The following is a 13,493-nucleotide window of genomic DNA, read 5'->3' as shown; positions in this document are numbered from 1 at the left end:
TCTCTCGCAGAATTTCCTGGCAGGTAGATTGTAGTGATTTGAACCCTACACTAGATTTCCATGGTGGTTTTTCAAGGATGACAAAGTGTTTTACTAAAGTGTCTGAATTTATCATAAACAGGGCAGAGGCTTGTAAATTATGCATTCAAAGAATTATCACGACTGTTTTTGTTAGAACATGTATATTTAATTTCCCAAGATAGATTGAAACCCTGTATTTCATAAAAACATTAAATTAGAACCCACATAACACAAAAAAGGAAAAAACACAGTAAAATACTCAAAATGAGATAAAACGAATGAAAAAAGAAACTATTAACTAAATTGTAAGCACATCACTTTAGAAATTCAACTGCATTCATTAATTGAAATGATTTGTAGTGGGTTTCATATATTGAAGCTCTTTATACCTTGTGAGATTGCAAACACTAACTAAATGAATGGAAAAATTGAATGGAAAAAGATTAAACTTGTTCATTCAAACTCATTTAGATCAAAGAACAATGGCCTACTCGAAGAGGAGATGATACAATTTTCAACACCATCACACGAGAAAAGTGGACATTGTCCTCAAGACAATGGTAAATATCAATATCCTAGCATAAATTTACAGAAATATAATAAATTACCAGGTGGGTGAGGATCAAGTATGTCTTCCTCCAAAATCGTCAGAACTGATTGGCTGATTCTGGCGTCAAATTTCCGACCAAAGTGAGTATCTGCTCGTCTTTCTCTGGTGTTGTTCACGTCGTCCTAGGACAAAAGAAAAAGGAATATTTTTGTTGGTGTTATTTAGTTAAACATATATTTAAGGGAATATAAAAATATGAAAAATGCCTATCTAATAATTTTAACCTGTAGAAAAATGGCGAATTTCTTAATGTAGTATTGAATAGAGAGAAGGAACAAAAACTATTATTAAACAAAAGAAAGAACTTTTATTTTGTTCATTATTAATTATATTATGGTAGACTTATTTCATCGTATCAAGCAGTAAAATCATTTAGTTGCAAATTTGTATTTTTGTATATACTTCTAACCATAGAACACTGGAAAAGAAAAAGAAATGTTTCTTGAAAATATAATGGCAAATATAGATAAAAATTAAAATCTAAACAGACAGATGCAGATAAGTTTTTCTTGGGGGAGGGTGGGGGAGGTGTTATGATAGCCAAGCAGTAACTAAATTACCTTCATTATATGTTTTTTTTCTGTTATCATTTTGAATGATTATAGTAATAAATGTAATTACAATTCAATAAAGATTGTTAACATGTTTTTTGTAACCTGCATTGCATGTTTTTTTGCCTGATTTCGTTTTGAATGACTATAGTAATAAATGAAATTATAATTAAATAAAGATTTTAACATGAAACATAACTAAATAATTTTAAATATTAGCCTACTGGTCATTTTATTTAAAGAGAGAGATATTCATTAAACCAAACAACAACGTCAGTATTAACAGCCACCCCGAAAGAAATAGCACAAACTAAGTGTGACAGTTTCATTTCAGACTATACAAAATTGCCTGAAATTTACACTTGGAAATTGTGATAATTCTTCACAAACTTGAAAGTGACGAAAATTAAATCAAAAATAATGTCCCGCATTTTGAAACTTGAATTCTAAGCCTTACTTCCTTATGTACCAAGAGCTAAGCAAGTGGATGGCTTCCTTTTCGTTTAAAGAGAGACTAATAAAAGAATAAAATGAATGACATTACCTCTGGTCTATATGCTAAGGGACTACAACCACAGGCATCCACAATTTTGTTGCAGTGGCACTGCCCATCAATCTTCTTACCCTTCCAGTTAAAAATCCTCATGTTTGCATTGGCCACTCTAGTACAAAAATGGGAGTTTTGGGTGGCAAAATGAAAATAACTCTGCAAAAAAAAAACAGTTTATTTTTAAAAGTACTGCCAATGTTCGAGTATGATTTTGGATTTTATTCAAATTTTGAATATTATGGGGATGTAAAGGTAAGAACACTAAAGGATAGGAATTCACATAGAAGGGTGGATTTTCATAGTCTTTCTGAGTGTGGTAAACCCCTCCATAATTTAACACTGTGGTTACTCAATAATAGGTATAAAGGCGAAAAGGCACTAAATCTAGATAAAAACGAGTGTAGAAACTTATGAGACAGTGTAAGTGACATTAACTGGAGTAAGTTTGAGAAGTACCTTAATTTAATGTGACAGATGCACAACTGTAAAAAAAAATTGTAGACAAAAATGCCAAGCCATCTTTTCACACCTCCGCCACAATTTGCTGAGCTGGCAGGAAATCAGCATGAAGACTAAAATTTGTTTCTGCAAAACGACTGTTAGGTCGGTTCTCTTCTATGCTATCAAGACTTGAACATTGAAGGTGTCTAACCTTCATAGCATGCAAGTTTATGACCACCAGTGTCTACGAAAAATCCTGATGGCACGATGAACCGACAAAATAGCAAATTTGATGCACTCCACAACCACCATAACATTGAGCCAATCGCCAAGATATCGTCAAAAAGATAAAAATACGTTGGCTTAGCTAGTTTTTAGAAGCCCCGATGACCATATCATCAAACAAGTGCATTTTTGACAAACTGGCATAGGCGACCAGGTGATCAACTGAAGAAGTATTGACCTTAAACCCATTAGCAGATATCGGAGGCATGATAAAAAGTGAGATAGATGCTGATTCCAGTTTGCCGAAGAACTGGCACAGGATTGCAACAGATGATAGTTAATCATACGGAGTCTTCTGGAGGCCGGGTGAGGTATTCGCGTCTGGTCCCCTAACAAGCACAAGTTCATAAAAATTGTATTTTATATGACTTTTTCATATTGATCTATCAGTCCTTCCCATCACCAAGGTGAATCAGTTATGGTAATAGACTTATGTTTTATAAGTGTTTATTCAAACCTCATTGCCGGTAGCCATAAATAAATAGTTTGTGTTATTTTTTTATAAGTGGTTTCACTTCTACTCTTTCACTAATAATTGTCTCTTTCATGCGTCAAGAGGCCAACAGGGTGACGAGTTTATAAAAGAATATCAATAATTCCATGGAAATAAGAAACTGTAAAGCAGAGGAAGGTTTGCATATAATTTTATATTAAATAAATTTACATAAGATTATTACTAGTTGAAAGACAGTATAAGCTATCTTGGACAAAATATTTAAAATTATTAAAGATAAAACTGTAACCCACTATAGGGTATTAAATATCTTAAACACTTCCTAAAAAAAAAAAAAACGCTGAAATATATCACTTGTAATCAATCAAGCTCAAATTCGTTTCAGTGATAAAACAGAACATTGGAATATTAGAAATGGAGTCATAATCAGAGATATTGTGAACAAACCAATGTCAAAGCTATTATTTATACTTACTTAAGTTATGGTTAATCCAATCGTGAGACAAGGCTCAATACTCGCACAAAACCAAATTTACACCCGCTCTTCAAGAGGATATGTATTTTGCAAGTATTATGTTTTACAAGTATGTCATCAATGAATAATTAATAGTAAATTTTTATTTCCTATACTGTCGTTGCTAAAACAAGATTTTCCATCTAATACTTTCTTTTTTGATAACTAGGTATAAAGAGTGAAATCAGTTCCACTATTGCTCTTTATTCACTTGAGAGTGCGATGAAAATCGTAAGGAACTATTCAAAGATTGGAAGTTGGCAAGCTTCACAAGATGGAGTGCTTCGATCTTACAGACAGCTAATGCTTTTGGGCGGTATCGACGAGCCCTCAATGACTCCAGTTTCTCCCAGAGGAAATATTCCCGGTCTTAAAAGGTATTCGTTTATCTGGTACTTTTAGACTATTTTTTAAGAATTTCAAGTTTCTAGCTTGAATAGAATAGAAGTTAATTCAATTGTTGAAATTTTCAGGATCAAATTTTGATATTTTTTTTTAATTATTGCCAAACTGAACCAACTGAGCATTGTTTTAGTTCTATTCTAGACTCTTAAGTGTAAATAGTCTGATACTTAACGCCAACATATGCATATGAAGTTAGGTTTAATGGATGTAAAAAGGATTCTAGCTTCGTGAGTGATCAAATTACTTTAAAGGAGGGATTGGGAGTCAAACTAAGGAGAAGTTTTTTACGCTGATACTATACATGCAGAATGATATATCAAGACGTAATTGTAGACGTTCCAGAAAATGGTTCCTCATTCACCCACCTAATTATGTCTAATGGGTCTATTTTGTACCTGTAACTTATTACATCATTAAATGAAACTAAACTACCTCTGGTGCTAGGTAACTAAAATTGGCTATAGTTTGTAGTCCATGAATAAGAGGGTCGCTATCATTTACGGCAAATTCTGCAAATAAGCGATGGAAAACAAACCAATCACTTCCAAAATCCATTCTTATTCCCTTTGGAAGTGTCTTATTTCCAACTCTGAATAGGTAATCATCGCATTCAACAAAAGATTGACTGAATCCTTGACTTTTGAATGATTTGAATGGATCCTCCTGACATGAAGATAAGAAACTCAACCCTCTGTTTGCAGCAAGAAAATCTTCAAAATCACCAATATACCTGAAATATAGTGTAAATCATGGGTTGCTGCGTTTGATAAAAAATAAAATAAGAACTGTCTTTCAAACAATAGTAGACAGCAGAGTTAAAACCCACATGACACAAAGAATAGCTTACACCGAAGGTTAAAACTAAATATACATACATGCATAGTTAACATTATATATATATATATATATATATATATATATATATATATATGTATGTGTATATATATATATATATATATATATATATATATATATATATATATATATATATATATATATATATATATATATATATATATATATATATATATATATATATATATATATATATATATATATATATATATATATATATATATATATATATATATATATATATATATATATATATATATATATATATATATATATATATATATATATATCTTGTATATATAATACATATGTATATATATATATATATATATATATATATATATATATATATATATATATATATATATATATATATATATATATATATATATATATATATATATATATATATATATATATATATATATATATATATATATATATATATATATATATATATATTAATAGTTTTTTTTTCTTACGTCAAGACACCTTTAGCTTGCCTCAAAACTTTTCAGAATAAAATAAGTTTGTTCCCAAACGATAACGTGTCCTTCTTTCTCTCCAGCAATTCAGTTTTCCCAATTAGCTTACATAGAAGGTTAAAACTTAAATATGTCAAATCCAATAGCCAAGCAGTTAACATTCTTATAATTTATTGTGTCGAAATATCTAACGGCTCATCAAAATATGTATTATAGCTGTTCATATGAACACTGAAACAAGAATTTTTGGTCCACATTACCCTTGAGGTAGCGCAGAGGATTCATCTCTCATTCCCCTAATCGATTTTGGAAATCTTTTATTTACCTATTTGGTTTTTATATCTTTGTCTAGGATATAAATTGATGAAAATAAGAAGCATGAATGGGTAGATGTTAGATAAGGGGCACCACTACTCAGACAGAATAGATAGAGTTGCCTGTCAGGACAAGAAGCGATGACTTAGTCCGTCCTTGATAGGTGTTGAAATAAGCATCGATACAGTTTTGTTTAGAACAGCGTAGCAATGAAAATTTGGACCAACGAGTTAATTTGAAATGTCTTGTTAAAACTGATATCTGCTTTGGGGCAGGGTTGCCAACTTTTTGAACTTTTTGAATGTGTTCCCTGAGCACCCAAAAATGTGCAATTTTTAGCTAAATTGTGTCTATCTTGAAATGTCAAAAATTAGAGGTTAAATTTTTTATAAATTGAATTATTGACCAAAACACACTTTGTGAATCTATTTCGAAGCAGCCAGTTAACACCAAATATAATAAAAACAGAAAAATCCGTATAAAACATTGATAAAAATGACTCTGGGTGAAAGCACAAACTCGTATAAACAAGTTAATCTTTACTTGAGAGAAAATCCTTTGCTTCCAACATATCTGGCAAAACCTGGATTATCATAAAAGAAACAAGGAAAAAAAAAAAAAAAAAAAAAAAAAACAGAAGGCACTACTTTGTTGAAAAGTGATTTTTTTCAAAATATATATCCAGTTGGTAAACTTTCTGTTTTATATTATAAATCTACAAAATGTATTCCTTGTTTGCCCTTTTATTTCACAAATTTCAAAAATGTGCTATTGTTTGTCCTTTTGTCGCGGCAAATGGGAATGTGACCTATTGACATTAAATGTGTCCAGTTGGCAACCTTGCTTTCGAGACTCTTCAAAACAAATTGTGCAAATAAATTTCTATCGGTTCAAACCGGCTTTTCCAACTTAACATATTCAAATGCTGCCAGGAGTCTGTCGACGATGACACCGGTCTCGCCTGCCTTCCACGTAAAAAAAACGAAAACATTGTGATACTTTGAGATTCAGTGTGCTCTGACAGTGCACCTATAGTTAAGCTGAAGACCTTCATTGAAGCCTCAATACGATTCAGTTGATTTTAACTGATCATTTGAACATGTCTAAAATTTACATGAAATTGCTTTAAAATTGTTTTTAGATGAGCAGAAATAGTATTGACTTCAAGGATCCTAAGAAATTTTTAACCGAGCAAAATTTGATTCAGAAGCCTTGAATAGGGCAAAAACAGGTAATGAATTAGTATTAATGGGGTAAAATCTAGAAATAAAAGTCAGTAATCTCAATGATAGAGGCCAGATTCAGTATGATTAAACACTGGGGTACCAAGATAGTAGAAAATGAAGACAGTGTTATTGTTTTTTTTTCAATTTTACTCTGCAGTACATATGCTGCACAGTACGAAATTAAGATCACTTTCTTCTTTCATTAACTACTGCCGTGATAACGTCTCAGTCCGAAGAGATCTTGCGATCTCGGCACTGACTAACCGGAAACTGGAATAACACTGACACCCTTTATGTACTTTAATGTTTATTTTTCTTCTTTTCTACGATTAAGTCCCATTTAACGTGTTGTGCACCAGTGTTGGATATATATCCAACACTGGATATATATCATAACCAAATCGGGTCTAACTTGAAAAAAGGAGGTGGTCATTGCGCTTGGTAACTTTAAGATTATGACCTAGAAGTTCTTTATAAAAATCTGAAGCCACGTTAAAAACTGTGAAAAATAAAGCTAAATTGCAGCATAGGTTTTGGAAATATTGTGGTTGGCCTTTGAAGAGCAATTTGTCTGACATCAGAGAACAAAATCAGAACTTAAAATTTATCTTCGGAAAATAAGGCATTGTGGTACGTGTTTGGTGTCATAGCATGTAATCCATTTTATTTCCAGATAAATCTCCTTTTTTCCTTCATATAAATTTGCTTTCCGTTGCCTTTTCCATGCATTTATATTAAATTCTTTCAGTTCGACTTTAAGAAGTATCATTAGTTTTTTCCCATATTATATTTTTCAATAGCAAGTCATTTGATTTCATGCTCTTTCGGTATTAACAAGTTTACGATGTCAAAGCTTATTATTGGAAGTTAATGAATTGTTAATGTGGTTAAGTTAGGCCATTCAGTTAATTTTTCCTGATTCGTCAGGCCACCCATGTCCGTGAAAGAGCCCAGTTTACCTTGTCTTCGTTTATGCTTTGTAGTTAGTTCATGTCAAGTTTAAGTTCAGTTTTTGCCTGTGTTCGCAATCTTCCAATTAAAGTAAAATCTTTTTCATGACGAATGATTATTCCTTAATCAAAGTTAGGTTGGTAAACATCTGGAGTGGCTAGTCTGGTCAAAGATATTTTCCCAGAGAGACGGGGGACTTCATAGTATTATTTTTTTTACAGATGTACAGTCGGGCAATTATAGGCTAAATATGTTAGCCTATACAAACAGAAACATTTAGGCGAGTTCTTAGTAACCATATTAAGCGGGGCTTCCTTCACTGAGTTTTAACAGCGTCGTACAGTAATAATTGTTGGAGTGTGATACCCACATTTGCCTATGTGGTAGCGAGTGGCCTCCACACTGTAAATAGTACAAAATTTCCAAAATGCAAGGAGATATAAGTCAATAATCTAAAATGGAAGACACAGCTGACTTGTAGTAGGCGTTTATAAATAAAGGATAAAGTACATTATAAAAGTGCACCATTAGCCATTATAAAAAAAATTGGACCCTAAACCCTCAGATTTTTAATGTGAGTGTCATGTTTAGCAACGTGCGAATTGTCTTTTTACTGGCAAACGATATTTTTAGTGTTTCTTGTCTCCCATCATAGGCAGCAGAATTGCGCTGCCTAAGTAAAGAACGATCTTCGCACAATATATTATTATTTTTTCTTCTTCTTCTTCTTCCATACCAGGGCACTTCGTATCGAAGGAGCTGTCGTAGAAACTTCAAAAAGGGCTGATTCGACTGGAAATTGGAATGTCTAGTGCCCTTTTTAAGCTAACACAGCTAACACACCTTCCACGCCCACCATTTCCCCAAATAAATCCAATCAAAATTTTGAGACAGCCATTTTGTTCAGCGTAGTTGATTTCCAGATAGAAAATATGTTTTTGAGGAGGAAACTCCCCCCAGAGCCCTCAGGGCAAGGGTTGTAAGTTATGCCCTTGGGGGCATATAAGGTTTTTACAAAAAGCTTTGTCGTAGCAACTTCAAAAAAGCCTCATTCGATTGGAAATTCAAAGGGCTAGTGCCCTTTTGAATAGTCGAAAGTAATTGGAGGGCAACTAACCCCCCTCTTACGCCCACCTTTCCCCTAGTACATCCAATCAAAATTTTAAGATAGCCATTTTTGTTCAACGTAACTGAAACTTCTGTAAACTAGATCTTTGAGGAGGACAACCCAACCACAGCCCTCAGGGAAAGGGTTATAAACTACGCCCTGGGGGCAAATAATGTTTTCACAGTAAGTGTTGTCTTATAAACTTCAAAAATGGCTAATTCGATTGGAAATTGAAAGGGCTAGTGCCCTTTTTAATAGTCGAAAGTGATTAGATGGCAACTAACCCCCCTCTCACGCCCACCATTTATCCAAACACATCCAATGAAAATATTGAGAAACCATTTTGTTCAACGTAGTTGAAAGTTCTGGGAACAAGGTCTTTGAGGATGACAATCCAACCACAGCCCTCAGGTCAAGGGTCATGAGTTATGCCCTGGGGGCAAATAAGGTTTTCATAGAAATCGTTGTCGTAGAAACTTCAAAAAGGGATCATTTGATTGGAAATTGAAATAGCTAGTGCCCTTTTTAATAGTCAAAAGTGATTGGAGGGCAACTAACCCCCCTCTCACCCCCACCATCTATCCAAACACATCCAATCAAAATTTTGAGATAGCCATTTTGTTCAATGTAGTTGAAAGTTTTGGAAATTATACCTTTGAGCAGGAAACTCCCCCACAGTCTTCAGTGCAAGTGTTATAAGTTATGCCCTGTGGGCATATAAGGTTTTTATTGAAAGCTTTGTCGTAGAAACGTCAAAAAAGGTTCATTCGATTGGAAATTCAAAGGGTTAATGCCCTTTTTAACAGTCGAAAGTGATTGGAGGGCAAATAACCCCCCTCTCACGCCCACCATTTCCCCAAACACATTCAATCAAAATTTTGAGATAATCATTTTGTTCAATGTAGTTGAAAGTTCTATAAATTAGATCTTTGAGGATGACCCCCCCCCCCATAACCCTCAGAGAAAGGGTCGTAAGTTATGCCCTGGAAACATTATGGTTTTTATAGAAAGTTTTGTCTTAAAAACTTCAAAAACGTAACAACTCCAGAATATAACTTGTATTTTACTGAAAAAAATTCTTTTAAATGTTTCCACTTTTATAACTTTAAGAAATCAAAAATTAATTAAGATTTTAATGAATAAATATCAGCATTATGTATATTAAACTGACAATGTACATTTTTTTCAGTAAATCCATATGAATTTTTTCAGTTAAGTACAAATTATATTCTGGCTTTTAGAAAGCATAGGGTCCCTACTTTTAGAACCCTACTCAGATTAATTTCTGCTCGTTTTGACTTTGACTTATTGTAATTCCTGTTTTTTTTTTCGTTTCATTTATGTATTGATACTGATTTGTGGTAGTTGTATGCTTGGTAGATTATTTGATTCTATTTTTGTTCATTTTAGGGTCAATGAAGTTCAATTTTTTTGGAAAAACTTATTTTGTGCAAAAAGTTTTTTCGATTAATTTAAATAATATATCGGTTTAGCATACCGATCATATAATATTGTTTCATATCAGAAAAGAAAAAATATCGAGTCCCAAAGCCAACTACCGGGCAATAGTATTATTGGATTACTATATAAACTTAGAATCTTATGGTCATGGTTAGACAAGGCCAAATTCTGTAGAAAAACAGTTTACCAGGATAGCCAGTATTATTTCTTTCATTTATTTATTTCTTCTGCATCAAAAAGGGTCAAAACTGTTGCTGCCAAGCTTTCTTCTTGCTTTTCGTTTAAATACTGAATACATAGCTCACATGCCTTTTCTTGGGATTAAGAGAAAAGATGTCACATCGTCATTGTATAGGCTAATAGTTAACTATGTTTTTTTTTATAACTTACTCTAAAGGGAAGCATGATTCACTTAAGTTTATCCAATAATCCCACTCTCCCAACTCCAGTAATCTTTTAATTCCATTTAATATTCCATGAAGAAGTGACGGTGATCCCCAAGTTCCTCTAACTCTTTTCCGCTCTAAGAAAATGTTCTCATATTTTTCCTCCAGATAGAGCAGCTCACTATATAAAACATGTGCTTTTTCATCTACATGAATCAGATAGATGTGGTTCGGGGAGTAAATATTCCGTAGGAGTTGTTTTACTTGTCGAATTTGTCTGCCGTTTAACGCCAAGAAAAAAGCTATTCGGGTTTTCCCAAAATCTTCTCCTTCTGCCGGTGATATCCAATACATTTCTTTTCGGGCTGAAAAAAGAACAAGATTCACGACTTGTAGAGGAGACTTTATTAACAAAAAATGGGTTTTCATATGCATACTTCCTTTCCATGCTACCATTTAACATTTTCTCACAAAACATTTTCATTGACATTTTAGAGCCAATCACCAGTATAAGTGACTAATATACATGAAATCAAGCGTAAAATTGTCAAGACAACGTTCTAGAACAATAAGTTTGTATACAGGTAGGCCTTCCTAATATGTTTTAGTATTTATTTTGTTTTAATTACTTATTTTGCCCTTCGTTGTCCCATTTCCACATATCTAGTTTTTATGTTATGTCATATCACAAGTGGATTTGTTTTATAAATAAAAATATTTGTGCTTAATGCTGTTTTGATTACGCAAGGGCTTGCAGCTCATATAAAAAAAAGTCAAATTTAAGTAATATATTTTGCGATGCAATGAGTTTGTAGAAATACTTGTTAACCGTGGAATGGCCATTCCACAGACCCTCGGTAGTAAATGAGGTTTGTGAAAATCTGACCTGGCTTAATTCAATGGAATGAAACAGGAAACAAAGCACTAAAGTAAAGAAGATAGATGCAAATAAATCAGTAGAACAGTCTTACCGCGTGCACAAATATATGGTTTATACCAAAAATTTGTAAAGGCAAAATGCCAGTAATTAACAAACGTAAAATAAACAGCCCATCTTTGGCATGGGCCTCCCCCCCCCCGAAAAAATCCTATTGTATTCATTAATTAAATGTGATTAATTAAAAAAAACAGAAAGAAAAAGAAATGCTAAGTAAAAGCATTAATATGACACTATTATAGAAACAAATAGGATTAAAAAAGAGAGGATCAAGATGCCAGATTTGAAGAGAGAGAAAGTAGTCCAACCCTGGACAAGCATTCGACAGGAAATTGGAAATAAGACGTTTTAAGCTTTTTGTAAAAGCAGTTTTTCTTGAAACTATACTTTATATTAGTAAAATCTGTTCCAATGGTAGCGTTTAGCTAAACACAGTTGCATCACTTTGTCTTACGGTTTGTTTTACATCAGGTAGTACTGAAGAAGAAGTGCAGTAACTATTTTGTTCAAGAGATCGCCCCTCTCACTTGTCTTTTATGAAACAAAGAACCCTTAGGAGAGTACTCAACCGATAAACAAAAAAGGAGAATAAAGATCGTCCAGAGGCAGAGCTACTGGTTCATTATAGGGCGTCAAGCCAACTCTTCATTAGCTACAGGTAGAAAGACAACTCGCCCAGGCTTGCCCAGCGGGGATCAATTCCTGGGCCTCCTATTGCCAGGTTGAGCATCAATCAACTGTGCTACTACAGGATATCCAATTAAAACCCACTAAGAACGCTTAAAAATGCAACTCAAGTGTCCCAGTCACCCTTTAGTAAACTAACATTTTAAATTATTAATAATACAGATTGCAAAAAGAAGGCATAATTAATTTCTGAGACCACACTGGCTAAGCAATATAAAATGAAAAAAATCGCAAAGAAGAGAAAACAAACATTTTTCTTTGCAATTTTTTTTCGTTTTGAAAAGCAGCCATCCATAGATTGGGTTGGAAAAAGTCATGAAAATGGATTTAAAGGAATTTGGGATTTCATATAAGGGGGTAAAGAGTGAGGCTTTGAAAAAATTGCAGGATAGGAGGAGACTGGCTTCAGGCGACTTGGTGCAGCAGTGAGTTTTTAGTGATAGTAATGGTGGTAGCAGTTTATAGTTGGGTTTTTGCCTCATTTAAAGTAAGTTGATAATTTATTACTAAGTTAATATCCCCGGCTAAGAAAGCAGAATGGGTGCAATGATCAAATGATATTAAAATCAAAACATAAGAAATAAGCAAAAAATTAGAAAGAGTAAAAGAAAGAAATAAGAAACATTTGAAAATAAAAAAATATCTTGAGTAAGAAAAAAACAATAGAACTCAAAACGTGAAAAAAAACCATAGCTCCAGCTGTGTCGAAAAGAATCAAAATTAAAAGAAACGAGTAAAAAAAAGTGAGAATTTAAGAAATGGTAATAAAAAAATGAAAGATATGAAGGAGCCCCACTTATTTCAGGGAAGGTATTAACACTTGCTGAGGCACTTGACGATCAAAGCAATCTTCTGTTCTACCTGTGAAACCTGTTGTATAAATACCAATAGCCTCGTTTCCACCACAAGTTTGTGAGTTATTTCCAGGGCAAAGAACGTTGCAAGATATTTCACTTCTGTTGGTTAGTAATAAGACATCATCACCACAGTAACATTCTTGACTGAAATAAAAATGAGAGATTTATGCGTGCCCATCAAAAGCAAATCATTTCACAGGTAAAGGGAGGTTTTATACTATCTTCATTAGAAAATGCCAAACAAACATATTTAATGGCAACAAAAGCTTAGAGACTACATCAGGACGTGCAAAAATTTAGATTTTTTTTTATCAAAGTCTATATTGCTGGGTGCTTCCCATTTCCTTTTAGTGCAGGGTAATAATAATAATAATATAATTAAAAAAGAAAATTA

General features: G+C 33.0%; 1 protein-coding gene across 2 annotated transcripts in view; it reads right to left on the bottom strand.

The window, feature by feature from the left end:
• Window positions 1-13,493, bottom strand: part of LOC148940670 (xylosyltransferase Oxt-like) — a 72,210-nt gene that overhangs the window by 31,667 nt on the left and 27,050 nt on the right. For both annotated transcript variants that reach the window (XM_089104980.1, XM_089104981.1), the window contains exons 4-8: window positions 13,104-13,243; window positions 10,623-10,983; window positions 4,264-4,561; window positions 1,727-1,888; window positions 630-753 (exon numbers count right to left, since the gene is read on the bottom strand). In XM_089104980.1, the coding sequence (XP_088961106.1) occupies window positions 630-753; window positions 1,727-1,888; window positions 4,264-4,561; window positions 10,623-10,983; window positions 13,104-13,243 (1,085 nt within the window). The remainder of the gene's footprint in view (window positions 1-629; window positions 754-1,726; window positions 1,889-4,263; window positions 4,562-10,622; window positions 10,984-13,103; window positions 13,244-13,493) is intronic.

This window comes from Artemia sp. Qi Xiang Cuo, chromosome 19 (assembly GCF_049724085.1).
Source record: "Artemia sp. Qi Xiang Cuo chromosome 19, ASM4972408v1, whole genome shotgun sequence".
Taxonomy (NCBI): domain Eukaryota; kingdom Metazoa; phylum Arthropoda; class Branchiopoda; order Anostraca; family Artemiidae; genus Artemia; species Artemia sp. Qi Xiang Cuo.
The sequence above is the reverse complement of the archived record's forward strand: the minus strand, read 5'-3'. Positions and strand labels throughout refer to the sequence as shown.